Source organism: Pituophis catenifer, unplaced genomic scaffold (assembly GCF_029215685.1).
Source record: "Pituophis catenifer annectens isolate HBS135680 unplaced genomic scaffold, rPitCat1.0.hap2 SCAF_4, whole genome shotgun sequence".
Classification (NCBI taxonomy): domain Eukaryota; kingdom Metazoa; phylum Chordata; class Lepidosauria; order Squamata; family Colubridae; genus Pituophis; species Pituophis catenifer.
Window position 1 is genome coordinate 78,154,937 of NW_027256884.1, and position 27,744 is coordinate 78,182,680.

Sequence of the window (27,744 nt, forward strand, 5' to 3'; positions counted from 1 at the left end):
TTTTTTCCTAGAATTCATTTTAAAACTAGCTCAGTCATGGAAAATACAAGTTTAGGAGTGCTATATTTGTTTCATTAAGACCCGTGGGACTGAATTCTGAGTAAACATATATAGGCTTTGACTGCATAGTGACTAAGATTTGTTCTTAGTTTTCCAAAGTCTTGAAATATTTCCTGCCAGCTAATTACTGTTTATTGCAGCTAACCTTAGTCCTCAAATAGTAATTTTTTCCATCTTAAAATGGGTTGTCCTATTCAAGTGAAGAGTATGTTGCCAGAGTGCTAAATGGAGTTACTAGCAATGGAAACTATGCTGCAAGAGGAGTTGATAAAGCAGCTGGCTATGAAAACCTCAGCTGTTTTTTCCATACTCCAGAGCAAAGTTAATTAGCATAGAGAAACTGACTAACATGCTTACGTCACCTCTTTCCAGCTGAAGCTTACATTTTGTCCCTGACAGCCTGAAACTATGTGGCAGAACTTTGCTCAGGAATTTGCTGTCACGTATAGGATGCTCTAAAACTTGGGGTGTTGGGTTTTTTTGTGCTTGCCGAGGGGTTGGACTTAGTCTCTTTTATAAGCTGTCTTTCCAGTACTGATCTGCTTCTTCAAAAAGAGTTTTTCTTGGTCTTGTGCTGAGCTCCTGGCAATCTTTACAAGAAAGCAAAAATGCATTTCAGGAACTTTGATTACATTTTTGGTTCCTTGATTGCTTGTGTTGCGGACCACAAGATTTTCAGTCAACCTGAAATTAGGGTAAGACTTTTGGACGTAAAAACTGCTTTAAGGAAAGGTTTATATTGCATGCAGGGAAATGTGAGTGTGTTGAGAATATTGAATTGGTTAGAAAGTGAAGCAAAATAACAGATGCATTGTTAACATTTTAAGGTAGAGAAACTGATGTTTCTTTGATGTTTTTATGTGATTTAGAAATTTCTCATGTTATCAGATTGCAAGATGGTAAAGACTCTTAAAATATTTTGTTAATCATTTGCAAGTTCTCAAGTATTTCTGGGCAGAAGATAAAATCTTTAATGCTTCCATTGGTTATGCGCACAATGCTTCTGAGTGTGCTGGGAATGCAACAATATTAGTTGGCACTGTACAAACAACTGGAATATAAGAACTAAAGATTAACAGTCTTTCTGTCTAAGAATGCCATGGGATATATTCTCATTATTAAAAATTCTTCAACTTCCCAAATTCCAGCAGAAATGTACATTTATCTAGGGACATAAAAGTAAATGATGCTTTCCAATTATAACTGGAATTTTTTAGCATATACAAGAACAGTATTTTTGGAATTTAACATTATTTTCATTAGGTTAGCATTGTAATCTTTTTAGCTGCTAATTTTTCCATATTTTATGTTATATTTTGTCTCATTTCCAATATTTTACTCTATGTTTTATTTGTCTTTCATTCCTTTCATCTATTTCTACATTCCTTGGACCTCAGATAGCTGTAGTTGTAAAGAACAGCCTTGCATTTTCCTGAATGTTTAATTTTTTAAGGATGTTCCAATTTTCATATATTTTTTCAGGTTAGCTAAAATGAAATAATTATTTTTTACTCCTGCTGGTAAATAAAAAGTAAGATATAAAAACACTGTCTCCTTCTAAATTCCACTCCTAGTTCTTTCACTATAAATTTTAAAAGATAGCATCTATTTTTATTAATATTGGAAACATAAATGTGGGTTGAATATGTACTTAATATTTCTATTGGCTATTTCAAATAGCAGTGCCTCAGTAAGAAAGGCAGTTGTTGGCACATTTACATACATGAAGGCAGACTAGTAAAAGTTATATTTTTGAGGGCCAGCAACCATTGTATTTGATGAAGCTCTTTTTAAATGCAGACTTCACTTCAGACACTGAAGCACCCAGTATCCTCATTAAACTATGTCAAGTTTTACCCTGCATCATCTTCACCCCACTAGTTTTGCATATTTCTTATATTGGCACATATGATTGGGATGTGCTATATAGTTTCTCTAGAATTGCTCATACAACCAAAACAGCATTACCATCTTCTTGCAAGACCCATCCTATAGCTGCACAGGAAGCAAGAAGAGGGTAAACAAAATAGCATATAATTTTCATCCAAGGGATGAATAGGAAAGAGAAAGAGCGAGTTAGATGTTCTGATTTTGTAAGAAGCAACTAGCTACCTCTGTAGTTGATCCTGATTTTTCTGGAACAAGAATGATGGTGACAGAAATATATCTGTTAAACATTTGTCATAGATCTGTTAAAGTCTATGTCAGTAACACATTCAGTATAGCTTAAATTTTCTTTTATATATTATAATGCTACCCTGTTTCCCCAAAATAAGACATCCCCTGATAATAAGCCGAATTGGGCTTTTGAGCGCATGGCAATAAGGCCAAGCACATATTTCAGAGTTCTAAAAAATATAAGACAGGGTCTTATTTTTGGGGAAACATGGTAATGGCTACTTATATGGCTAACAATGTAGCTTATAGCTAAATTTTACATTTTAGTTAATGTTTTTGAAATAACTGTCCTTCGAATTGGATGATATAAGTAAAATTTGCAGCACTGCCAAACAGATAATCTTCCAAAGGACATTGAGCAATAGTATTGATAGTAGTGGTTTTTAATAACACCAGTATATATGTTGCCTTAGTGTCCCATTTTTCTGGCCACACCAAGATTAAAAATTAAAATATTTCAATTCAATTCAATATCTTGTTGGGGGATTTTTGATGATGTTGCTAAGTCATGGAATAACCATATAGCCTTTGTCTATTCTGATACTGTAAAAGCCATGGTGACACAAAGGTTAGAATGCAGTACTGCAGGCTAACTCACTGCTCACTCTTAGAATTCGATTCTCAGCAGCTCAGACTTCCATCCTTCCGAAGTCGGTAAAATGAGGGCCCAGCTTGTTGGGGACAATATGCTGACTCTGTAAACCGCTTAGAGAGGGCTGTAAAAGCACTGTGAAGCAGTATATAAGTCTTAAATGCTATTGCTACTGCTATTGCTACTATGGATAACATAATTGGAGGATTCCTCCCAGTGATTCTGAATTTGATCTGTTCCTTATCCTGCAACTGTAACAGTTTAAAAACAAACAAACAAAGCAGTGGTGAAATCTAAAATTTGTTACTACCAGTTCTGTGGGCGTGGCTTGGTGGGGGTAATGTGACTGGGTGGGCGTGGCCAATTTTTTTTCTTTTGAAACCATTTTTTCTACAACCTCTTTGGTGAAGAGGTTGTAAAAAAAAATGCTTTCAAAAGGCTCTGACGATCCCAGCTGAGTTGCCTGATCTGCAGAGGCTTTTTTTCTTTTAAAAGCCTCTGACGATCAGGCAACTCAGCTTGGATCGTCAGAGGCATTTAAAAGAAAAAAAGCCTTTGCTGATTAGGCAACTCAGCTTGGATTGTCAGAGGCTTTTAAAAGAAAAAAAAACCTCTGCCGATCAGGCAACTCAGCTGGGATCATCAGCTGACAATCCCTTTGACGATCCCAGCTGAGCTGCGCGATCATCAGAGGCTTTTTTTTTTAATTTTTAAAAGCATTTTTTCGACCGAAGAGGTTGTAGAAAAAATGTTTTTATAAATTAAAAGAAAAAGTCTCCGATAATTTTGCGGCTCAGCTGGGCATGTGGGGAGGAGGGATTTTTTGCTACCGGTTCTCCGAACCACCCGCCTCCATCGCTACCGGATCGGGTGATCCGGTCCAAACCAAGAGCATTTCACCCCTGAAACAAAGATATGTTATGCATGAGTTGTAGAGTGACTGGTTTACAAGGAAAGGAATGTCTTTAAGCCATTTTCAGTCTTTTCTCTGCATTCTGGTTAAGTTTGTATGTAGTAGCCCGTACCTTGTCGATGTTCATATATAATTAGAATGGAAACCTGCCACTGGGGGTGCCTATATTTCCTTTACTTGGTTAAAAACAAATAAAGGTGTGTGCAGTTTAGTACTGATCACAAATGTTCTTAAGAGAAAATAAAGTAGGGAAATCATGCAGAACATGGCTTCTTGGATTCTTTCTAGTCCTTCTTCTTCTATACACCATTCTATTATGTTATATCCATATGTGTTTCTGCTTTCCTGTTTTGTTGTGCCTGCTGTTTTTGCCTATGTGTGCACTGAAAACCACAGGACAGGGAGCATATGCTCTGAGTCATGCGACCAGAAGAACTTAGAACGGGGCAGTCACAGAATTTTGAGCTGCCTGCTCCTCAGTTGCCCCTCCCAGAGGATTGTTGTGTAACTTTTTCTTTGTCTTTGCCACTTCAAACTGAATTTATCTTGAGAACATGGTTCTTCTTTGCACTAATATACATAGCAAGGGGAATTTGGGGTGGGGTTGGAGGCTAATGCTACCAGATCTATAGGCAGGTGGGGGAGGGGGGAATTAACCTTCCTGGGAGCACTTGAAAACTGACACATAAGCATTTGGGAAACAAAGTATAGAGGAAGATAGAGGAAGGGGTTTTCTTTTAGGTTCTGCAAGAGATGTTGACAGTGAGAGAGACATCTGGAGCATTAAATTCGTTTTTATCTGGATTTATATTTAATTAACGTACAATGCAGTTGAATAAATGTAGTTATTAACCATTTTCTCTTACAATTACATTAAAAATTATAATTCAGTAACAACAATTGGGCAAGGTCTTGTTAGCTGTACTCAAAACTTTAGAGGCGTAAGAGCCCAAGTATGCAGAAAATATGCTTGTGTTTTCGTTTGTAGATGCATTATTTATGAATTGTACTTAATTCAGAAAGTGAAACTGTCTTGAAATACTTCTACCTTTGTTTATAGATCAATAAATGATAGGCAGGAATGCTGTATTCTTGTTAACTGTTTATTTATGTTCACATGTTTATTTTTCAGGGCAGATTTGAAGCTCTGTTTAGAACATATGACAAAGATGTCACCTTTCATTATTTCAAAAGTTTTAAAAGAATAAGGTTGAACTTCAGCAATCCTTTATCAGCAGCTGAGGTTAAAATTCGGTTACACAAGACAGAATTTCTTGGAAAGGAAATTAAACTATATTTTGCTCAGGTAAGACAAGGTAACCCAACCAGTTATACTTTAATAGCTTTTTAAACAGTTCTTATATTTTTATTTTTTGTTTAGTTTCCCATTCCTCTACTGCAGTATACATCTTGCCAACGCAATATACAGTATGAGCTAGAAATCAGTGAAATTTACATTATTTATAACTAAGTTTCATTTATTTCTATCTACTTTGCATGCATCTATTCGTCTATCATATGTACGGTTTATTTGATTAGCTGATATTTTAAAACATTCAGACATACTTCAGAAAAAAGGCACATGTTGCATGGTCTGTTTTTCCAAAAAACTTTTCCACTTACCTATTGATTCTCTAGTGATATTAACAGAGACTTTTGTAAGTAGAGCTTCCAGACAACCAGTTGGGAACTAAGCTCTATGTAGATTTGGTGTTTGGCCTCCTACTTCAGGAATTGAAATAAAAGCTGGACATTAAAAATTACTTCATAAATTATGGATTCCGGGATATGTGGAATTATCATAGTTCATTCCTACGTGTATGTCTTAAAAAATAGAAAAATTGAGCTTGATGTGATCAGGGTATTATTTTCTTCTCTCCATGTCAGGATTTAAATTAGGACATAAGTATATCTGAATGTTTTAGTTTTTATATAGGCTACTTAACAACACACATTCTTTAGGTAACACAAGCAATAAAGTAATAAAATCAATATTAAAATACAAGAACAAAGGCAATAAATAAAAATAAATTGTACATGGTCAAAAGCTCAAATAAATGGGAAAATAACAAAAAACCTACCACAAGACAATTTGTACATTTGCAAAAATATTCACTACAGATAATATTGTTTAGACTCCATTTAAAAATAATGGGAAACAAAGGTCACCTATATTATGAAGTGAGAAGGTCAGAGTACTGCATGAATTGCTAAGGGATCATGCAATCTAGAATGCTTTTTAAAATAGAAATGTGCTATAACGAAAATGAGTTATCAAATTGATATGTTTCTGTCTGTTGGTACTTGTGATCAATTTCAAAATGCTTTATTAGAAGCAATCACTATTTTGCTCTTGGAATGGTTTTTCTAGCTTGAATTGTCCTCTAAATAAGTACACATAAGATACTGATCTGTAATTTCCATTATTAACTGCTAATAGTAAGATCAACTGGGTTTCCATGCTTGCTATGGGAGAGGACAAGTGTCTTCTACAAATAACATAATCAGCAATCTTAGCATGCAGGCCGGTTGTGGAGCTGAATCAGTCTTTGCCATCTTGACCGCTTTGTGGATTGTGAACTCAGGTCACAGTGTACCATTTGTACCCATAAGGTCATGTTTCGAGGATAATATTGCTCTAGCATTTGTCTTCTCTGGTTGTAGGATTCATTTGTTTTTGAACGGCTCTTGCCTAGTTCTTACAACAAAATTATTAAATATGGAAGGTAATGTTGGATGATTATATTACAACCACAAGACAATTAACCTGTAAATTTCTGTGTGGTCACATTTTATTCTTAATAATATTTATTATCTGTATGAAATAGTTGGCCAAGATCTTTTTTTTTTTTTTTTTTTTTTTGGAGATTTGGCATGAGTTATCATGAGGATGCCCAGCTCTGTTTCTCTTGTTTATGTAAACAAGAGTTTACATATTATAGTCATTTGATCAGCATCTGGATGCAGTGGTAGGTTGAGTGAGAGCCAGTAAGCTGATGCTGAATGAAAACAAGATGAAGGTACTATGAAATTAGAGAGATTGCCCATTCTTGACAGGGTTGCATTCCTTCTGAGTCTGTGGTTGTTCTTGGAGTAATCGTTATCCATGAAGGGACAAGTGGAAAAGAGTAACTTTCTGAGAACAACACCAAGATTTAGTTTTAGACTTGGCCAGATTGATCTGTGAGCTGTTAACCTGAAGATGAGATTATTACAGTGAGCTTTACATGAAGTGGCCTATAAAGTTGGACAAGATGCCAAAGACTGAAGGAGAGGAAGTTGCTTGAACATATATATCTGTTTAAAGGAAGTGAACTAACTGCTGGTCTTGTTACCAAGCCAAATTCAAAGTATTTGTTTGCATAAAACCTACATAGCCTTTTCTCATTAACTATGATTTTGTGTGAATGCTCAAACCTTTTATATTTTTAAGTTTTATTTAATTAGTCAGGTTTTTAACTGAAGTCTTGATCTTAATATTGTGAAGATTCTGTTCTTTTATGTCTTGAGTATTTATTGTGTTATGCTTACTCAATCCATGAGTAGTCCAGCAGCATTATACCGGTATGAGCCTGATCTTTTCTAGTTTTTCACACAAAGAGATAGTTGCCACTGCTGTAAGAGTTACTTTAATGAGTAGATTCCTTAAAGCAGTGGCATCGCTCTTTCAAGCTTGTACAAAAGCCTAAAAAATGATCTGGCTCTTTTTATAAATAGAAGTGAAGTGATGTGCAAAACCTCCCAACTATATGTATGACATCTTTTTCATTTCATTTCATATAATGATCATAGTAAACAGGAATGCATATTTTTTTGATAACTTTATAGAGATTGTATATTGGAAATACACACTTAGCACCACCTGATCCAGAGAAACAGTTCCTGATTTCTCCTCCATCTTCTCCTCCTGTTGGTTGGGAACAAGCAGATGATGCCACACCTGCTATTAATTATGATCTTTTATATGCAATTTCCAAATTAGGACCAGGTAAGACATTTTAAATCTGAATTCTTAATAACAAATTCATGTTATTTTTCCTATTTAATTTATTTAATCATGTGTGTGTGTGTATAAGTGTAAAGTGTCTGGAACTTTATTCTAGACTTCCATGTGAGTCTGGAAAAAATGCTGCTCCAAGAAGTTGCTCTATTATCCATTAAAATACATGCTTAAAGAAGTTGCATACAAGTAGTCCTCGATTTACAACTGTAATTGAGCCCGCAATTATGGTTGTAAGTAGTGTTCACATGACCACGTCTGACTTTACAACCTTTTTTGTAGAGCTGATAAAGCAAATGCTGTTGTTATTAAGTGAACCCGTTGTTCGTAATGGGTGTGTTTCACTGGAAACTGAATGTAGACACTGGTTTCTGGCAAACCTGTAGATTGTGGTTACATACTGTGGGACACTGTAAATTGTCAAAAATGCAGACTAGTTGCCAAGTTCTCAAAATGTGGTCTCATGACCATGGGGAGGGACAGCCATCAAAATTTCCAATATGGGTCATGAGTACCTTTTAGAGCAGTGATGGCTAACCTTTTCCAGATCAAGTGGCCAAAGCATGCGTGCATATGCATGCATGCGTGCCCAAATCCCCAAAATGCAATTCGTTTGTGGGCCCTGTGCATGTGTCCCACCCCATGCATGCATGCATGCCGTCCGTGCATGTATGCGCACCCCTACGCACGCGCCCCTCTGCATGCACAACAGAAACCTGATGACCAGCTGGCCAGTGGGAGGTGTGCACACATGCATGGCGGAGCTGAACTGGGGCAATGGTTCGTGTGCCCACAGAGAGGGCGCTGCGTGCCACCTCTGGCACACATTCCATAGGTTCGCCATCACGGTTTTAGAGGGTCTTTTATAATTTCAAATAGTCACTAAGTGACCAATCATAAGTAGAAGATACTTGTATTTTCTTCAGACTCATGCAGAACATGGTAACATGCAGAACATGGTAACATGCTGGGCTTTAGGAGAAATTTACTTGGTCCAAAATACTTTTAATTCATTTTCAAGGTATCATTCATTTTTGTTTTAGATACAAGCAATAACCTTAAATGGAATTGGAATTGATTGAATATCCCTCCCCAGACTTTGGACTATCTTGATTACCCTCAGGCCATGGACTTCCCCCAGATTGATTAATTAATTAACTGATTGATTAGATGTATTCGCCAACAGAACTTCTTATTCTGCGAGACTCCCCCCTCTCGCAGGTGTGGCCCTCCACTTTATCAAGGGCCTACCTTTATGACGGGCTTTGGCACCCCGAGAGGTGGCATGCTGCAAAAAGGGGATTGAGGGGTTTTTTAGGGAAACTTTTTGATAGATTTTTAAGGGATTTTAAGGGGCGGGAGGGTTGTGTGGGTTTGGGGGTTAACCCACGGGGGGAGGGGTCCGGCCCAGCTGTTAGTGGGGCCACGGAGGGTGCGGATTCCGGGGGTAAGGGGGACATCAGAGTCCATTCTGTCGAGGGCTTTTCTATCAATGTATTGAGTGGGGGGGCAGATATGGCGGGAGCAGGGGGCCGCATCATGTGGTGGGGGCGCGCACTCGCTATCTTTGAGCGGTGGCACGCCCCGGTCCCCATAGCCCTTCTCATACCCCAGGCTGTTCAGACTCTCAGGGCCCGAGCCTTCGGCTGCTGTCGTGCAATGCCAGGTCCGTGGTAAATAAAGCCCCCCTCATTTGCGATCTTATTCAGGAGGGGAGAGCAGACCTGGCAGGTATTACGGAGACCTGGTTGGGCCATGAGGGGGGGGTTCCCCTCGTGGATATGTGCCCACCAGGTTTCCGAGCATTCCATCAGCCGAGAGCTCAGGGCAGGGGCGGGGGGGGTGGCGGTTATTATAAAGGAAAGTCTTGATCCGAGGGAGACCACTATTCCACAGATAGCCGGATGTGAGTCCCTTTTTGTGAAGTGGGGTCGTGGAGTACAGATGGGCTTGTTGATCACGTACCTGGCTCCCTGCCGCGTAGCAACAGCCCTGCTCGAGCTGCTCAACGTCATAGCTGAGGTGGCGGTTGGTACCCCCCAGACTTCTAGTCATGGGGGATTTCAACCTGCCATCTGTCGGCGAAACGTCTGAGGTGGCTCGAGAGTTCATGGCTTCCATGATGGCCATGGACCTTACTCAGTTAATTCATGACCCCACTCACACGGGTGGACACACTCTGGACTTAGTTTTTGTCTCTGGTCTGTGGTTGAGTGGCCTTGATACAGGGGATATAGTCATCGAACCCTTGTCATGGTCTGACCACTCGCTCCTTCGACTGGACTTTCTAACCGCTGCACCCCGCTGCAGGGAGGTGGGACCGACCAGGTGGTTCCGCCCCAGGCGCCTGATGGACCCTGATAGGTTCCAGATGGAGCTTGGACCATTTCCTGAGGACCTGGTGGCCGCCTGGGATAGTGCGGCTGCCGGGGCCTTGGACCGTGTCGTGCCTTTGCGGCCTCTGACCCGGCACCGAACTCACCTAGCTCCTTGGTTCTCCGAGGAGCTCAGGGAGATGAAGCGCCGGAAAAGACACCTGGAGAGTAGTTGGAGGACCAGCCGCTCCGAATCTGACCGAACACTGGTGAGGTCTCATATTAAGACCTACCTAGTGGCGATAAAAGCGGCGAAATCTAGCTATTTTGCCACTCTTATCGCGTCATCAGATAATCGCCCGGCCGCCCTGTTTAGGGTGACCCGCTCCCTCCTCCATCTGGGAGCGCGGGATGACCCCTTGCAGGGCCGAGCTGAGGACTTTGTGCAATATCTGTATGACAAAATCGCTCAGATTCGGGAAGGGCTAGCCTCTGACTGGGTATGTCCGGATGGGATGACTGAGGCAGGTCTTGAGAGTGTTATCTGGGGGGAGTTTGATCCTGTGGCTCCCGAGGACATGGACAGGGTCCTGGGACGGCTGAACGCGACCACATGTTTATTGGACCCGTGTCCCTCCTGGTTGGTACTGGCTTCCCGGGAGGTGACACGAGGCTGGCTCCAGAAGATTGTTAACGCTTCTTTGAGTGAGGGGGTCCTGCCGGCTGCTTTGAAAGAAGCGGTTATGAGGCCCCTCCTCAAGAAGCCCTCTCTGGATCTGGCTGTTTTGGCTAACTATCGTCCAGTCTCCAACCTTCGCTTCGTTGCGAAGGTTGTTGAGAGTGTGGTAGCACAACAGCTTCCCCGGTACCTGGATAAAGCTGTCTATCTAGACCCGTTCCAGTCCGGCTTCCGGCCTGGGTACAGCACGGAAACGGCATTGGTCGCGTTGGTGGATGATCTCTGGAGGGCTCGGGATAGGGGTTGCTCCTCTATCCTGGTCCTGTTAGACCTCTCAGCGGCTTTTGATACCATCGACCATGGTATCATGTTGCACCGGTTGGCGGGGTTGGGGGTGGGGGGCACCGTTCTGCGGTGGTTCTCCTCCTACCTCTCTGACCGGTCGCAATCTGTGTTGACGGGGGGGTAGCGGTCGACCCCGAGGCACCTTGCTTGTGGGGTGCCACAAGGGTCGGTCCTCTCGCCCCTTCTGTTCAACATTTATGTAAAGCCGCTGGGTGAGATCATCCGTGGCTTCGGGGTGGAGTTCCATCAGTACGCTGATGACACCCAGCTGTACATCTCCACCCCAGGCCACCCCAACGATGCCCTTGAAGTGATGTCCCAGTGCCTGGAGGCCGTGCGGGCCTGGATGGGGAGAAACAGGCTCCGACTCAACCCCTCCAAGACCGAGTGGCTGTGGCTTCCAGCGTCCCGATATAGCCAGCTGACGCCATCGCTGGCTATTGGGGGCGAATCACTCGCCCCCACGGAGAGGGCTCGCAACTTGGGCGTCCTCCTGGACGCACGGCTGTCTTTAGAAGATCATTTGACGGCCGTGGCCAGGGGGCTTTTTATCAGGTTCGCCTGATACGCCAGTTGCGTCCCTTTCTAGATCGGGAGTCTCTACGCACAGTCACTCAGGCACTAGTCACTTCCCGCCTGGACTACTGCAACGCTCTCTACATGGGGCTCCCCCTGGGGTGCACCCGGAGGCTCCAGCTGGTCCAGAACGCGGCTGCGCGGGGGATTATGGGGGCGACGAGGCGCTCCCATGTGACACCTCTCCTGCGCGAGCTGCACTGGCTCCCGGTGGTCTTCCGGGTGCGCTTCAAGGTGTTGGTGACCACCTTTAAAGCGCTCCATGGCTTAGGGCCGGGGGTACTTACGAGACCGCCTTCTGCCACCAATAGCCTCCCACCGGCCAGTACGCTCGCACAGAGTGGGCCTCCTCAGGGTGCCGTCCACCAGACAATGTCAGCTGGCGACCCCCAGGGGGAGAGCCTTCTCTGTGGCGGCACCCACCCTCTGGAACAACCTCCCCCCAGAGTTACGTACAATAACAGACCTCCGGATTTTTCGTCGGGCCCTGAAAACCTATTTATTTCAACTAGCTGGGCTGGCTTGAGTTAAATTTTAAATTGATTTTAAATTGGGTTGTTTTAATTTACGGCCAAAATATTTAATTATTTTAATACTGTTTTTAAATTTTGTATGCTCTGTTTTTACCTTGGCTGTGCACCGCCCTGAGTCCTATTTGGAGAAGGGCGGTATAGAAATTTAATAAATAAATAAATAAATAAATAAATAAATAAATAAATAAATAAATAAATAAATAAATAATAATAAATATTCAATTTATAGTACACATATTTAGAGAGGGGAAACAAACAGATGGGAAAAGGAGAATGCATCAGTAAAAAGTTTTTCCATAATGTTTTTAGCTTCCTATGTAACTTCCTTTAAACATTGTTAAAAGCTTAAGGTAAATAAATAAATCCTCCTTTAAAATTTAATCATTTTCAAGGTATGTATGACCCTAGAAGCAGGGGTGAAATCTAAAAATTTTCCCTACCGGTTCTGTGGGCGTGGCTTGGTGGGGGAGTGTCCTGTGACTGAGTGGGCGTGGCCAACTCGATGTCATTCACAGTCACACCTACTCAGTCACAAGACCCCCTCCCACCAGGCCACACCCACAGAACCTGGTAGGAAAACGTTTAAAATTTCTATTCTGCCACCCATTCAACACCCGCTCTCTCTTCGTTTTGGGTCGGGGGCCAGGGCCCAGGGATGCACCATTCCCTGGGGCCCTGGAGCCGCCGCCTGCCTCAACCAGGTCAGGGAATGCACCATTCCCCGATACCAGCCTTGCCCCAGAGCCACTGCCCCCTCTCTCATCGCCAAGTGGCATGTCCTTACCTTTCTCCCGCAGCTGGCTGTCAGGGAAGGCAAGTGCCCAAAAGTTACCGCAATCGCTCACTCTCATTGAATGAGCCATCACCATCGCCGCCCTGGTCCATGTGCGCACACCCAACCTGCCGCTGATGAGTGAATTAAATAAACGGTGTGCGCTTGCACAGCCAGCGCATGGACCAGAGTGGTGATGGTGGCGGCTCATTCAAGAAAAAGAGTGAGCAACTCCAGTAACTTTCAGGCGCTTGCCTTCCCTGACAGCTAGCCGCGGGAGAAAGGTGAACGGTAGGATACACCTCATGGCAAAGGGCAAGCAGGCAGTGGCTCCACGGCAAGGCCGGAGTCGGGGAATGGTGCATTCCCCGACTCCGGGGAATGGGACGGCTGGGCGGTAGCTGCCATTGCTACCAGTTCTCTGAACTATTGGCCATCATCGCTACCGGATCAGCTGATCCAGTCCGATCCGGTAGCATTTCACCCCTGCCTAGAAGTCATATTATATTTATGTTTGGAATAATGTAAAAGGATTAATTAAGAACAGGACTAAGGAATGAAACAATCAGGAACTAGCAATGGAATCCTTAACTTTTGGGGGGGGGCTATTTTTTATTTTTTTATTAGTGAAGTAAAACAAATAAAAGGGAAAATAATGCATCAGTTATAATGTAGTAAGAAACTACATAGGTTACTTTGATTAAAATAAAATAAACATAAAGGGGGGAGAAAAATGAGATTCATATGATAAATAAAATTAATTCAGTCAGTTCTGGTGCAATTCTTAACTCAGAAATAATAAAAGAAAATATTTTGTTCTATCAAAATTGGGAAGATGTTAGATATTTCCAAATTCTCTGTTGGAAATCTGGGAGCAGCATTCTGGATTCAGAAAGCCAAGCAGCTATATATTATACACCTCATCATGTTGTGACTGTTTTAATCAATGGCAATATGCAATAAATTCAGTTAGGAAATTGTATGTGTTATTAAGTGTACTATTGTCACTTACTGTTTTTTAAATACATTTTAGGGGCTCAGTATGAACTTCATGCTGCAACTGAAACTACTCCTAGTGTGGTGGTCCATGTGTGTGAAAGCAATGAGGAACTTGAGTCAGAAGAAACAATGGATGTAATCAAGAAACCAAAACCAAAAATTATTAAAACTAGGCGGCCAGACTATTCTCCAACTAATCAAAGCTGAACTATATAAAGTTCTCAGTTCCAAACTGACATGTTCAAGGAAACTTTGAAGAGATAGCAGGCCACACTTTGATGACGCTAGAGGTGGAAGCAGAAATTGTTATGTAAAGATCCTTTTCAGAAAGGGAAGTTATCATTTGCTAGTTGAATGGCTCATGAGACAGATTCCTGTATGAACTTTCTGAATGGTTGTCTTGGAGAATAATCAAACTGGGGCATTGGGAGCAGAAATATATACTTTGTATTTAGGGAATTACTCAGATACTCCAGATATCTGAAATTAGCACGATGCCTTCCCTGTTAATGTATTCATTCTGTGATAAATTCCTCTAATTCATGAGACAATTATATTTCTAAAATACAGTCACTAGTGAACACATTGGAATCAATGAGTCATATAAATAAGTGTATTAGGAATTTCAGCTGGGATAAAGCATCTGGAAATACAGCAAAACATTTTAAACATGAAGTAACAAATCGTTAGTCATTTTCCATATTGGATTTTTGTGCATGCATATAGACCTAAAAAAGTAAACTTGTTCAATTTGATCTGTACTTTTAATTTATGTTAAAAATTATCTCAAATATTCCGCTTTCTTTCTGAATTGTTTGGGTTTTTTAGTAGGGACAGACTTTTAGTATAACACCCTTAAGCTTAATGAAATAATGTTTCTTAATGTTAATTGCCAAATGTATGGTTTTGTATAAAATGTCTGTGCATATTTTCAGTGGATGAATTGCTTTAAATTATTCTAAAAACAATTATTTATATTGGTTTAAGTTACCTTGACTTCTTTATTGACTAGAAGTAAAAGGAATTGCAAATACTGTTACAGTTTTCTCAACAGTTGAGAGGATATAAGCTTGTATTGTCCTAGTCACAAATGTATACATTTATAACTGTTGCTGTTAAGTGTTGTTAAAGTTGTTTGAGTATATTTACCTTGTTAAGAAACATGAATTCTGGCATTTGAGAAGATCTAGTGCCTTTTTCCTCCTCATGAATTTCAAAAGAGATTGTTGCAACATTGAATGCTTATTTCATTCCCACCCCCACCCCAGTGGCAGTAACTGTTTGATAGAACTATATTCTGCTTAAATATCATCAACTAAACCAGAGATTTTCAAACTTTCTTGACTCACAGGGCCATTAGCATTTATTTATTTATTTATTTAGTAATTTTTTCATAGCAGCTCTAGACCAAAGGAAATGTTTTAACAATTTCATTTATTAAATAGTTAGGTTCAAACAGTAAGATTTTATGTCCTAACAACTTAATAGTCATTTGAAAAAGAAATACTCATAAATTCCAAGGATTTTAAAAATTATTCTTAAATAACAACAATTAATTAGTAAAGCAATCTATGTATGTTTGGGCACACAACTTCTCAAATCTTGGAATCAGATTGGACACCTCATTTCATGTTCTACCTTGATTTTCACACAATAACTGCTTTTTTCATAGCAACTGCCAAAAAAATCAGCTTCACAAAGATTGGACGTTGCAAACCCCAACTTTGCAAATTAATGGAGCAAAAATTTAAAATATTGCATGATGCCCCTATAAGTTTGCTAACCGCACACAGCTTGGGAACTGTTGAACTAAACTATAATTCCAACTATATTCAAAGTCACAGTGCTTTTCCTTAATACAGTACATTTTGGTAGATCCTTGTTTACTTACTTACTTACTTACCTACCTACCTACCTACCTACCTACCTACTTACTTACTGCCTGACTAGGTGGCTCGGTGGCTAAGACACTGAGCTTGTTGATCAGAAAGCTCGGCAGTTCAGTGGTTTGAATCCCTAGTATAGGTCTCCTACATGACCAGGGGGTTGGACTAGATGACCTCCAAGGTCCCTTCCAAGTCTGTTACTGTTACTTACCATTCTTTACTAGGGCTGTGCAAATTACAGAAATGATTAAAACCTTATGCCATTATAGTATCTTTCTGCTGGGTTTTTTTTAAGTAAATCAGCTTATTTAATTCTTGCATGTGAGCTTAAAAAGCAATATGGCTGCTTTAAGAATCACATTATTGTTGATGAATCAATCCTTTAAAAGAGCCATTTTGTTGCAGGTCTCTACAGAAGCCTGAAAAAAATACTGTTTTTCTGAATAGTAGATGCAGAGTTTGTACTAAATCTGAAATATTTATTCCAAATTATTATTGAAGGATGCACTTTAGACCAATTAGCTATCACTGAAAGACAAACTGTTTTTGTACCATATTGTCAAAAAACCCTCAACTGCCAAGTGGCATCACATTGTAAACATTTCTAGGTACCGTATTCCTTTGAGAATCAGTTCTCAAGTGGATTTAAAAAACTTTAAACAAAATACATTTTACAATCTCCTGATTATGAAAAAGTGTTTTTTCAGTCTTTTTAGCTGCTCACACTTTTTGAAAAAATTCTGGGTTAGATTTTGTTGGTTTTGTTTTGTTTACGGATGTCAATAGGAGACATGTTGAAAAGAAGTTATTCTTTAGTTACAAAAAATTTTCACTGTAAGTTTTTATATTCAGAAATAGCCAATCTCGAATAAATAGCTTTATAAAGTCAGCAGTACAGAATGGCTTGTATTTTAATAATCTAGTTTTGCCCTATATACTTGATAAATCTTTCTTAAATGTATGCTGAAAGCTCTGAGGACTAGAAGATACCAACTGTTCATATTTCACAAAAAAATGTTAAACGTGCTGAGTGTACTGTATATATTGATCAGAATGTGGAACTTCACATCTCTGTGCCTGAATTTACCCATTCAAAGTTAGGCATCTGTAATGCTGCAGGATGTGGAACTCTTGAACAGGTATACTCAAGTGCTTTGCTTCTGTTTTGTGTAACTTAATTGATTAAAAAATTATGGAGAGTCCTTTGTTCTTGCCAAATATTACACTCAAGAAAATATACTTTTTGAATTTAGGGTCTTTATTGTTTTCATTACATTTGGAACTAAGATTCCTCACAAAAATAACTAGTAAAAGAGAAACATGTCTTCCTTAGTTGTCACTAATATTTATACAAAGAATCTTGCATAAATTAGAATATAAAATTAAATTTATAAGCAGTTGTTAAAAATATATCAAGCATTTAAGTTTTCAGAATTTTATTTAATATGTCCCATGCTTATTATTTGCATGGCAGGTAATACGAATTATTTGGAATACCTCTCTTGTCCTGCAGGGAGTGCTAAATACCCAATAATATAGCATTAATTGCTACAATAAGATGGAGAAACTAACCTGCTAAGAATCTTAATTGAAAATAAACTACTTGTGCAAAGGCAATTTGCATAAGCTTTTGAGATTGCTTAGAACATTCCATTTGACCTAGAAAACTCAGAACAAATGCATGATAAATTCCATTATGATGCATATTAAAATGTATTTTATCATCCCTGTCTTATTCCAAGGAAGTGGATAGCCATGTACATTATGCATGCACTATGCCATGCACTATTCATATTACACATGCCACTGAATTATTAAACTTAATATTTAATAATATTTTGATAGAATGCATAAAACATCATAGTGTTTTAAAACAAAATAGTGTTCTATATTTGCTCAGATGAGAAAGATAAACTCGTTTTATCTGTTTACTGTGACTCAATCCTGGAAAAATAAAATAATTATTTTTGCTGACTTTTATTGAGTCCAAGCAGTACCAGGGCTCTAATACATTGATAGATCTTCATCATTAACCCATCCTGCCTGGGGAATTCTGGAAACTGAAGTCCATGTATCTTAAAGTTGCCAAGGTTGAGAAACCCTGCTCCAAATAGTAGTTCATACAGTATATAAAGTATAGGTTGGATAAAATAATAGCAACAGCAATAGCATTTATATACTGCTTTACAGTGCTTTACAGCCCTCTCTAGGTGGTTTACAGAGTCAGCATATTGCCCCCAACAATCTGGGTCCGCATTTTACCGACCTCAGAAAGATGGAAGGCTGAGTCAACCTTGAGCCTGGTAAAATGAACTGCCAAATTCTGGCAGCAGGCAGTTGGAGAAGTAGCCTGCAGTACTGCATTCTAACCACTGCGTCAACATGGTTCCAAACAAACTTTATACCGTATTTTTCAGAATATAAGATGCATCTTTTTCCCCCAAAAAAGTGGGTGAAAATCTGGGTGCTTCTTATACTCCGAATGTAGCCCCGCCCAGCTTCTCAAACGGAGGTTTCAGAGGCTGAAAAAAGCATAAACGAAGCTTCAGAAAAAAAGCCCCCAAACAGAGCTTCACAACCAAAGAACCTGTTGCTAAAATTCACCTCTGGGAACAGCTGATTGGGGGTATTCCGATCCACCTGCCAATCAGCTTTTTTCTTATTTTCCTCCCCAAAAACTAAGGGGCGCCTTATATTCTGGTGCGTCTTATACTCCGAAAAATATGGTATGTGATATCTTTTTGCTAGTCATCTATTACTCAGTCGCACCATGTCGAAGTTTAGGTGCCCTGATAGATTCATCCTGATGGTACGTCAGTTCCATGACAGTATGATGGCTCGTGTTCTGGATGACGGATAAGCTTCAGAGGCCTTGCCTGTTACAAATGGAGTCAAGCAAGGGTGCGTGTTGGCACCGACCTTGTTCAGCATAATGTTTTCAGCCATGCTGTCAGACGTCTTCCAGAACAGTTTCTTAGGAGTTAGCTTGAGATACAGGACCAATGGGAAACTGTTCAACCTGTGAAGACTCCAGGCTGTCACCAAGATAAAGAAGACTGTGTCACGTGACCTCTTCTTCACTGACGACTGTGCCCTGAATGCTGGATCAGAGCAGGAAATGCAAGCCAGTGTGGGCAAATTTGCAGCAGCATGTGCCAACTTCGGCCTCCTCATCAACCTAAAAAAGACCAAAGTGATGCATCAGCCAACTCCGAAAGCTCAACACCAAGAGCCCACCATCACAATGAAGGGACAAAAGCTGCAAGCAGTGGACCAATTTACATACCTTGGCAGCACCCTCTCCCGTGCAGTGAAAATTGACATTGAGGTCAACTGCAGAACCGTCAAGGCAAGCTCTGCATTTGGGAGACTACTGACTAACATGTGGGACTGCTGTGGAATAAGCCTTGCTATAAAGCTCAAAGGTTTTCTATTATTGCGTTCATGAGCCAGGCAGGACAGACTTGACAACACTGCTTTGTTTTGATGCAGTTCCTATTTCCTAATAACTAGCAGAATTGTAGAAATTTCAACCATTAACTAATGTAGATTTGGTTAAGGAAGCTTGACTACTTCATGGTTATTTGCACTCTTTATTTTATGAATGCAAGTTAATAACAGATTAACAGAGTTGGAAGGGACCTTGCAGATCATCTAGTCCAACCCCCTGCCCAAGCAGGAGACCCTACATCTGGCCTCTACCTAGGATCAAACTCTCAACCTCCTGATTGTGAGGCAAGAGCTCCACCTCTAGGTCACAGCAGCTCCATTTTCCACCAATCTTTTTTCTCAAGAAATGCTAGGGGCAATATGTTATGTATATATTCTTTTTCTCCCCCCCAACAAAGGGAAAATGCTATATGCATGCATGAAATTGCCATTAATTGCCAAAACAGATTATCCGGAGTTAGCAAAGTCCCTGATAGCATTCAAAATGGCAAATTTAAAACTGGGCTTATTATGGCAATCTTGAATTTTTAACTAGTTTGAGTGTGTGAACTGAAAAACTAATTGAGCTTTTAGTCACATTCGCAGCAAACCATCATGATGTAAAATGATGACAAGTGAAGGAGGGAATATTATCCTTTTAATGCACCCTGTATATATATTTGGATCCCAACATTTCACACAACTGTGTAAGTTACTGCATTTGCATGAGGTCATCAGCTTGCCTTACATATTCAGGCATTTGCCCCCTTGCAAACCCCCATGCATGCACTAGCTATGCCTGGTGAATTGTACACCAATTCAGTTCTGTGAGGAACTGACTGAGTGTTTGCACACCTTGTTAGTTCAAGGCAGGATTAATAGAAAGAAATCTCTCGATTATATTCCTTGTTTGTTTCAGTATTGACTTTGGTTTTTGCAAACAAATCCCACCTCAAAAGTAAAGGGGTTGCTTTTGATAAATTAAATAATTTTTATTGGCTCCATATCAAAAACTATAAATGGTATGTATATTTGTATAAACCTTTAAAAATAAAAATCCCTTCTGTAAGAAAGATCTTTTGATTTTGAAAAGCTGATTTTTTTTTAGCATCAGAAGACTTTTCTATTGCTCATGCTTCAATTATGCGTTTATTTCAATTTGGACTTTTCCCCTTTGAACTCTGCTTTTTTAAAAACTATGATGTTTACTAAATGTATAGAAAGGGTATCCATTTTCTTTTCTTCTTTTCCTTTTAAAGCACATTAATTGCTTCATTGCAGAATACAAATAATATATTGTAGAACACAAATAATATCTACTGTAATCCAGTGTCTATATACAAGTAGCCATCGATTTATGACCACAATTGAGCCCAAAATTTCCACTGCTAAGTGAATCTGTGCAGTTGTTAAGTTAGTAATACAGTTGTAAAGTGAATCTGGTTTCCCCATTGACTTTGCTTGTCATAAGGACACAAAATGTGATCACATGACCCTAGGACAGAGGTTGTCAAACTTGGCAGCTTTAAGTCTTGTGGACTTCAACTCCCAGAATTCTCCAGCCAGCTGCTGGAGAATTCTGGGAGTTGAAGTCCACAAGTCTTAAAGCTGCCAAATTTGAAGATCTCTGCTCTAGGATATTGCAACCATTATAAATATAAATCAGTTGTCCAGCATCCGAATTTTGATCACATGACCATGAAAATGCTGCAATAGCTGTAAGTGTGAAAAATAATCATAAGTCACTTTTTTCAGTGTTATTGTAACTTTGAATGGTCACTAAAAGGTTGTAAATCAAGGACTATCTAATAAAAATTAAAGTGTGACGATTAAAAAATTAAAATATAAATTTCCAAATACAAAATGTGAATCAATGCTAAATATAATTTCTAAAATATACACGAACATAGAGTTGCTTAAATTTTAGTTGATGCTTCGTATGATATTGATAAGAAGTTGCAAAGTCATGAATTACTTTATAACTTGAAAATAATTTATTTTTTTAATTCTAAAACCTTGCTGCTGATTATTTATTTATTTATTTATTTATTTATTTATTTATTTATTTATTTATATATTTATATATATATTTATATATTTATTTATTTATTTTAAATTTGAATTTGAAATTTGTATACCGCCCTTCTCCCTGAGGACTCAGGGCAGTGAACAGCCAAGTAAAAACATAAACTACAAACATTAAAATTTGGCCCCATGATTAAAAACAATATCAGACAATTAAAAACATTTTAAAAAGTGTTAGGCCAGCCCGGCTTGCTGGAAAAAAAGGTTTTAAGGGCACAGCAGAAGGCACCGAGGTCTTGGATTCTCCTTATCTCTGGGGGCAGCTGATTCCAGAGGGTAGGTGCCCCCACAGAGAAGGCCCTCCCCCTGGGGGTCACCAGCCTACATTGTTTGGCTGATGGCACCCCGAGGAGGCCCTCTCTGTGGGAGCGCACAGGTCGATGGGAGGCCGTCGGTAGCAGCAGGCGGTCTCGAAGATAACTAGGTCCTATGCCATGGAGCGCTTTAAAGGTGATAACCAATACCTTGAAGCGCACCCGGAAGACCACTGGGAGCCAGTGTAGCTCACGCAGGAGAGGTGTTATATGGGAGCGCCATGCGGCTCCCGTACTACCCGTGCGGCCGCATTCTGGACCAGTTGGAGCCTCCGGGTGCCCCTCAAGGGGAGCCCCATGTAGAGAGCGTTGCAGTAGTCAAGGCGAGAGGTGACGAGGGCATTAGTGACTGTGCACAGGGAATCCCGATAAAGAAAGGGCCGCAACTGGCGAATCAGGCGAACCTGACAGAAGGTCCCCCTGGCTACAGCCGTCAGATGTTCCTCCACGGACAGCTGCATATCCAGGAGGACTCCCAGATTGTGCGCCCTCTCCACGGGGGCCAAAGACTCGCCCCCGATAGTCAGTGATGGAGTCAACTGACTATATCGGGATGCCGAGAACCACAGCCACTCAGTCTTGGAAGGGTTGAGCTTGAGCCTGTTCCTCCCCATCCAGATCCGCACAGCCTCCAGGCACTGGGACATCACTTCAAGGGCATCGTTGGGGTGGCCTGGGGTGGAGATGTACAGCTGGGTGTCATCAGCGTACTGATGGTACTTCACCCCAAAGCCACAGATGATCTCGCCCAGCGGCTTCACATAAATGTTGAACAGAAGGGGCGAGAGGACCGACCCCTGAGGCACTCCACATATAAGAGGCCTCGAGGTCGACCTTTGCCCCCCTGCCAACACGAACTGCGACTGGTCTGAGAGAAAGGAGGAGAGCCACCATGGTGCCCCCCATCCCCAACTCTTCCAACCGGTGCAGCATGATACCATGGTCGATGGTATCAAAAGCCGCTGAGAGGTCTAACAGGGCTTGCAGTTTTAATTTGTTCTGCCTCTACATCATAGCTAAGAGTTTACATATATGCCCTATAAATAATGTTGGTTTTAGATATGCATTTTGAATTCTGTCATATTTTTTAGTGTCCCTTCGTCTTATTTAAGATCAGATTTTATCCTTGTAAATCAGCCCAGGTATGGACCAGCCTTCATTAAGTAACTCTTGCTGTATATTTAGTCTTGGACTCAGAATGGACCATATTTGCACATGCTATTTCTGACCCCCCAAAAAAGTTCTATCCAAATTTCATTTCCTCTACAGCATATTTCTAATATTGAATTAACCAACTGTTGTGATTGTCTAACATGCTTTAGGTACCAACACTTGCTGTAATTCTCATTGTCTCAAAGACCCACTTTGAGACAATGAGTTTTTGAAAAGCATGGAAAACTTTCCAAAAACTATTTATATTATATAACCCAATCATTTTAATGTTAAATTGAAGCTATAGAACATTTACCAGTCTTTGAAATTAATGTAACAGCACAAATCAAACAAAATTGCATAAACCACATTCTTTAGGTAGAAAGGATGAGTTTGAGGATGTTAATTCTGGGTGTCATTATTATTATGATTAATCTTCAATTCGATTCACAGTCTGGGACTGGTAAAAACGTAACAGTGCAAGGCATCACCTGATATTGCAATATCAGTGAACCAGATTTATTATTACTATTAGTAGTAGCAGTAAGAGTAGTAGTAGTAGTAGTAGTAGTAGAACAATGTGAAATCACATTAGTCAGCTCTTTGGCTACTGTTGACTTTCATTCACATCAAGTTCTTTTCAAGAACCCAAGAAATGTTGTAGTAGTGTATTGGTGTAGTATATGTGCAGATCCAAGGAGTGTGGCCTTTTGTGGTTGACAGACAGAAATTTTATCAATGCACAGATTTTCTATATGCCATCCAGGTATGGTTTATGCCATAATTGTTCAATTTCAATTTTTAGATCTTGATACCTTGTAATCGTCTCCACTTTTTTCTCTTTTCTATTCTACCATCCTGTGGCATTACCACATCAATTATTTATATTTTCTCCTTTTCAGCCACAGTTAAATCTGGTATGTTAAGACTTTATCAGTCTATATTTGGAATTCCCATAATATTTTAACCTGCTCATTTTCAACTACTTTTTCCACTATATGTTCTCTGTTTTTCATCACTGATATTTGATAAATTTTAAGGACATTCCAGTGAATTATTTTGGTGAGTGTGTTTTTATAATCAGTTTGTGCAATCTTCTTGCACAAACTATATATGATCTACTCTTGCTTCTTTGCACTTTGAATCATTTGATGATTTTTCAATTCTGGCTTTGATTGCTTAGTTCTAATAGCTTGCTCTTGAGCAGCCAAAATCAAGTCTTCAGTTTTTTGGGTTTTTTTAATGTTCTAGTTAAGCCATTACCAGCTTTTAGCTTTATTCATATTCCCTTCAAACCTTTTTAGAAATTGACCAGGTCAATAATATAACAGAATTATATTAAGTAATTTAATTATATGCCAATTTCTGAAGTTCAAATCTATCATTCTTTGTATATCAGGGTTCTTCAATTGTCAAGACAAATAATAGATCTGTTATGGAATGCTTTTGGTTTCTTTTATTAAATGTGCATTTACACAAGCAAAAATTGTGGTAGCCATTTTTACTCTCCCCACCAAATGAGCAACAAAAAAAAGCTCAAAACATTTTTTTTATTTTTCTTTGTTTTACACTTTCCCATTTCCCCTTCCCCCTTTCTTCTTTTTCTCTTTGCACTTTTCACTTTAATTTTTCTTTTTCATATTTTTCTTAATTTGTATTAGTTGTTTTTACCTTTGTACTTTAAAACTTTAATAAAAATTATTATAAAACTTCAAAATAGTGAAAAAATACACTTTTTTTCCTCAGTGTTGCTCTCTAGAAAAGACTCCCCACAAAAATACTTGTGGCAGTTTAAGCACACATCAGTGGTGCAAGATGAATGGAAACCACTGGAACTCTAAAAAGTAAAACAACATTTTGCATGCTGAATTTCCTGGGTTTACTTCATCACTTCTTGAGTAATTCAGAAGATTCCAATCTGAAACTCTAAGCTAGGAATGTTTTGTATATGGAAATTTTAATGCAACTTTAATTATACATTGCAATAGAATAATACAGCTTCAATATATAGGTCAGAAGATTTCTTCCTTCATATTTCTGTGGTCCTCTGTTGCTACAGTCACCTATGCAGAAAGCCTGATACATTTGCTTGCTTAAATTTGTACAGTTCTTAAATATTAGATAGAAAGAAGTCTTATATTAATATTATTATCCTAATGTAAAGTAATGAATTATAAAATGTCCAGAAGCAATTCAACTCAAAAGCCACTTAGAGAGCACTAAAGAAGACTTTTAAAGATATTAGTTCCTTGGTAAATCATCTGACATCAAACTGCTCTACTGCTATTTAGCCTAATTTTATGTTGTATTTTATGATGGCCAATCTTCTCAAAGGAGTTTCTTCTGTCTGGCTCATTCTAGACTTTCACAATCCAGAATGAAGTAATGTGGTAATCTATGGCCTCAGGTTGCACCTCTAAGAAGGTGAGGGAAGGTGTGCCTTTTTCAATTTTTTGAAAGCTGCTTACTTACTCAAGTGATCTCAGCATCATTCAGAACCTCCGTAGGTATGGTGGTGGCTGTCACAGTGTGACAGATTTCCTTTTTGAACTGGAGTTGTATTGTTGTGCAAGGGTGGCAATTGACACAGAAAAATAAGACAGTGGAGACTGTTATGCTTTTTTAAAATTATATAGAATGACAATATTTACAATAGGTATTTGCAGTGGTGTGTGCAACTCAATACTACTATTCATCTGATGTCAAGCTTTCTCCTAAATCTCCTCCCAGAGACTATTCTCTAGCTCTCCTGCTTTCTTTTCATCCCCCCCCCAACTCCCTTCCCCTTTCTGGAGGGAGAGTAAAAAGAAAGGAACAGATTGGAATTTATTGCTGTGTGCTCACCACGGCTTGACTTCCTCCTGGATCTGCTCAGCCAAACACCTTACTGTTTCTGTCTCGGGAAAGAACCTCTTTCAGGGTCTTCTGCCCAGTCCTTCCCCAGAAACCAGGGCTTCTCACCCTGGTGAAACTGCTGTCTGCATCCAACCAGAGCCCTCCTTTCCATTCTTGTGGAGTCTTCCCTTCCCTTCTTCCAGATATGCCATCCATGGACCTTTTTTCCTTCTTCTCAAGCAAGAACCTTCCCAACCAAGAACATTCAATTCTTCTCTTCCACTTTTCTCTCCTATTTTGTACAAATTTTTATCTCCTCTCCCCTCCTTCTCCGTCCCTCCCTCCTTCTCTCCCTCCCTCCCTCCCTCCTTCTCTCTCTCTCTCTCTTTCTCCTCCCCCCTCCAGTTTTCAGTTTAAACCAGAGCAACTAACTCAGCAACACTAATGCCAGCAGAATAGCAGCCAAGCCAGGCCACTAAAACCCATATGCCACAGTGGGAATGTTTACCAAGGAAGCAGAGTCATCCAAGTTGTGGCATAATACTCTGTGATTATTATGCAAATATAATCATCCTGTAGCAAGTGCACACGTGCTTCCCAAACATGCCAGCTCATGGAGTCTATTGTCTAAAGAAGGAAACTAAAATCAGTTCCATTTGCACGAGTCACAGAATTACAGAGCAGGAAAAGACTCCAAAGACAACCTAGGGCAATTGCTCGCCCTGAGGCAATGGCTACTTTAGCTGCTTCCAGAATATCATCGATCTGATCTTGGTAATTTCATGAAAAATATTTGCACTTGGCACTTCAATAAACAGGAAACAGCTTTTTGATTAACTCGGACCAGCTCTTCCAGAAAAAAAATGTGGCTTAGCTGTTTGCATGTTTATCAAAGAGCAGATTATTTGGGGATTATACGATTAAGACAATCCAAGATATCAGACTATATCAAAGAATGAAGACTCCTTGGAAAGCAAAGAGAAACACCCTATACAATAACATGTATACTTTGAGTTACTATGGATAACTCTGCCACAATCTTGTGCATGTTTATTGGGGCATCTATAATCAGAAGAAACAATTTTCTATACAGGTACTCCTCGACTTATAATCATTCAGTGTTAGTGTTACAACAGTAGTGAAAAAAGTGACATGACAATTTTTCATATTTAGGACCATTGCAGCAGCTCCATGGTCATGTGATTAAAATTCAGATGTTTGGCAACTGACATGTATATATGAGGGTTTGCTGTATCCTGGGGTCATGAGATCACTTTTTGCGACCATCTGACAAGCAAAGTTAATGGGGAAGCCAGATTCACTTAACAATGGTGATACTAATTTAATAACTGCAGTGATTCATTTAACAATTGTGGCAGGAAATGCCGTAAAATGAGGCAAAAATGACTTAACATCTGTCTTGCTTAGCAATGGAAATTTGGGGCTCAATTACTGTCGTAAAGTCGAGGACTACCTGTACAAACTTTTACTGTATATTCAATACACAGTCTCTGAGGTTCTTCCTCCCCTGGATTTTGATTGTGTGTGTGCCTCCTTCAATAGTTTTAGAAAAAAGTGCTTTTAAGCTAAATTTCAGAGAACATAATTTGGAATTCTAGTATGATAGTTGTTCCATTACCCCTATATTATCTTTTCCTTAGTAAATTCCTTTTTATATCTATACATTTAACTTTATTAGTTTTACAAGGGAATAAGTTTACCATGTGCAGTGGTATCTAGACCAAATGATTCCAAAATGACACATTTGCAAATGCAGAACTACATGCTTATATCTCAACTTCTGAGATAAGTATAAAAGCTATACATCACACATGTTATAATTTCATACCCACACTTACACCCAGTTCCTTATATAGATGCCCTTGCCTGTATGCAAGGCTGTATGGTTACAAGGCAATCCTTGTGTTTCCAGATTGGCCCAAAGTATGCTAATGAAAGCAACTTTCTATTTTCTACAGATTGGCTGAAGGGGGAAAGTCCCAGATAGAAGACTTCAGAACCCTCCCCCCCCGCCCCTGCCCCCACACAAATTGGGCAGATCAGGGAATATTAGAAGTTAA

The 27,744-nt window shown here is 39.7% G+C and overlaps 1 protein-coding gene across 2 annotated transcripts in view; it reads left to right on the forward strand.

Annotated features, from left to right (window-relative positions):
• The window catches only part of RCAN1 (regulator of calcineurin 1), a 31,920-nt gene extending 17,045 nt beyond the window's left edge, over positions 1 to 14,875 (forward strand). Inside the window, exons 1-4 of one of the 2 annotated variants that reach the window (XM_070943533.1) lie at positions 467 to 755; positions 4,876 to 5,049; positions 7,572 to 7,731; positions 13,997 to 14,875. In XM_070943533.1, the coding sequence (XP_070799634.1) occupies positions 669 to 755; positions 4,876 to 5,049; positions 7,572 to 7,731; positions 13,997 to 14,169 (594 nt within the window). In that variant the 5' untranslated portion in view covers positions 467 to 668 and the 3' untranslated portion in view covers positions 14,170 to 14,875. Of the gene's footprint in view, positions 1 to 466; positions 756 to 4,875; positions 5,050 to 7,571; positions 7,732 to 13,996 lie in introns of those variants that run through there. The other variant, XM_070943534.1, reaches the window with a different exon arrangement.
• The last annotated feature ends 12,869 nt before the right edge of the window (positions 14,876 to 27,744 follow it).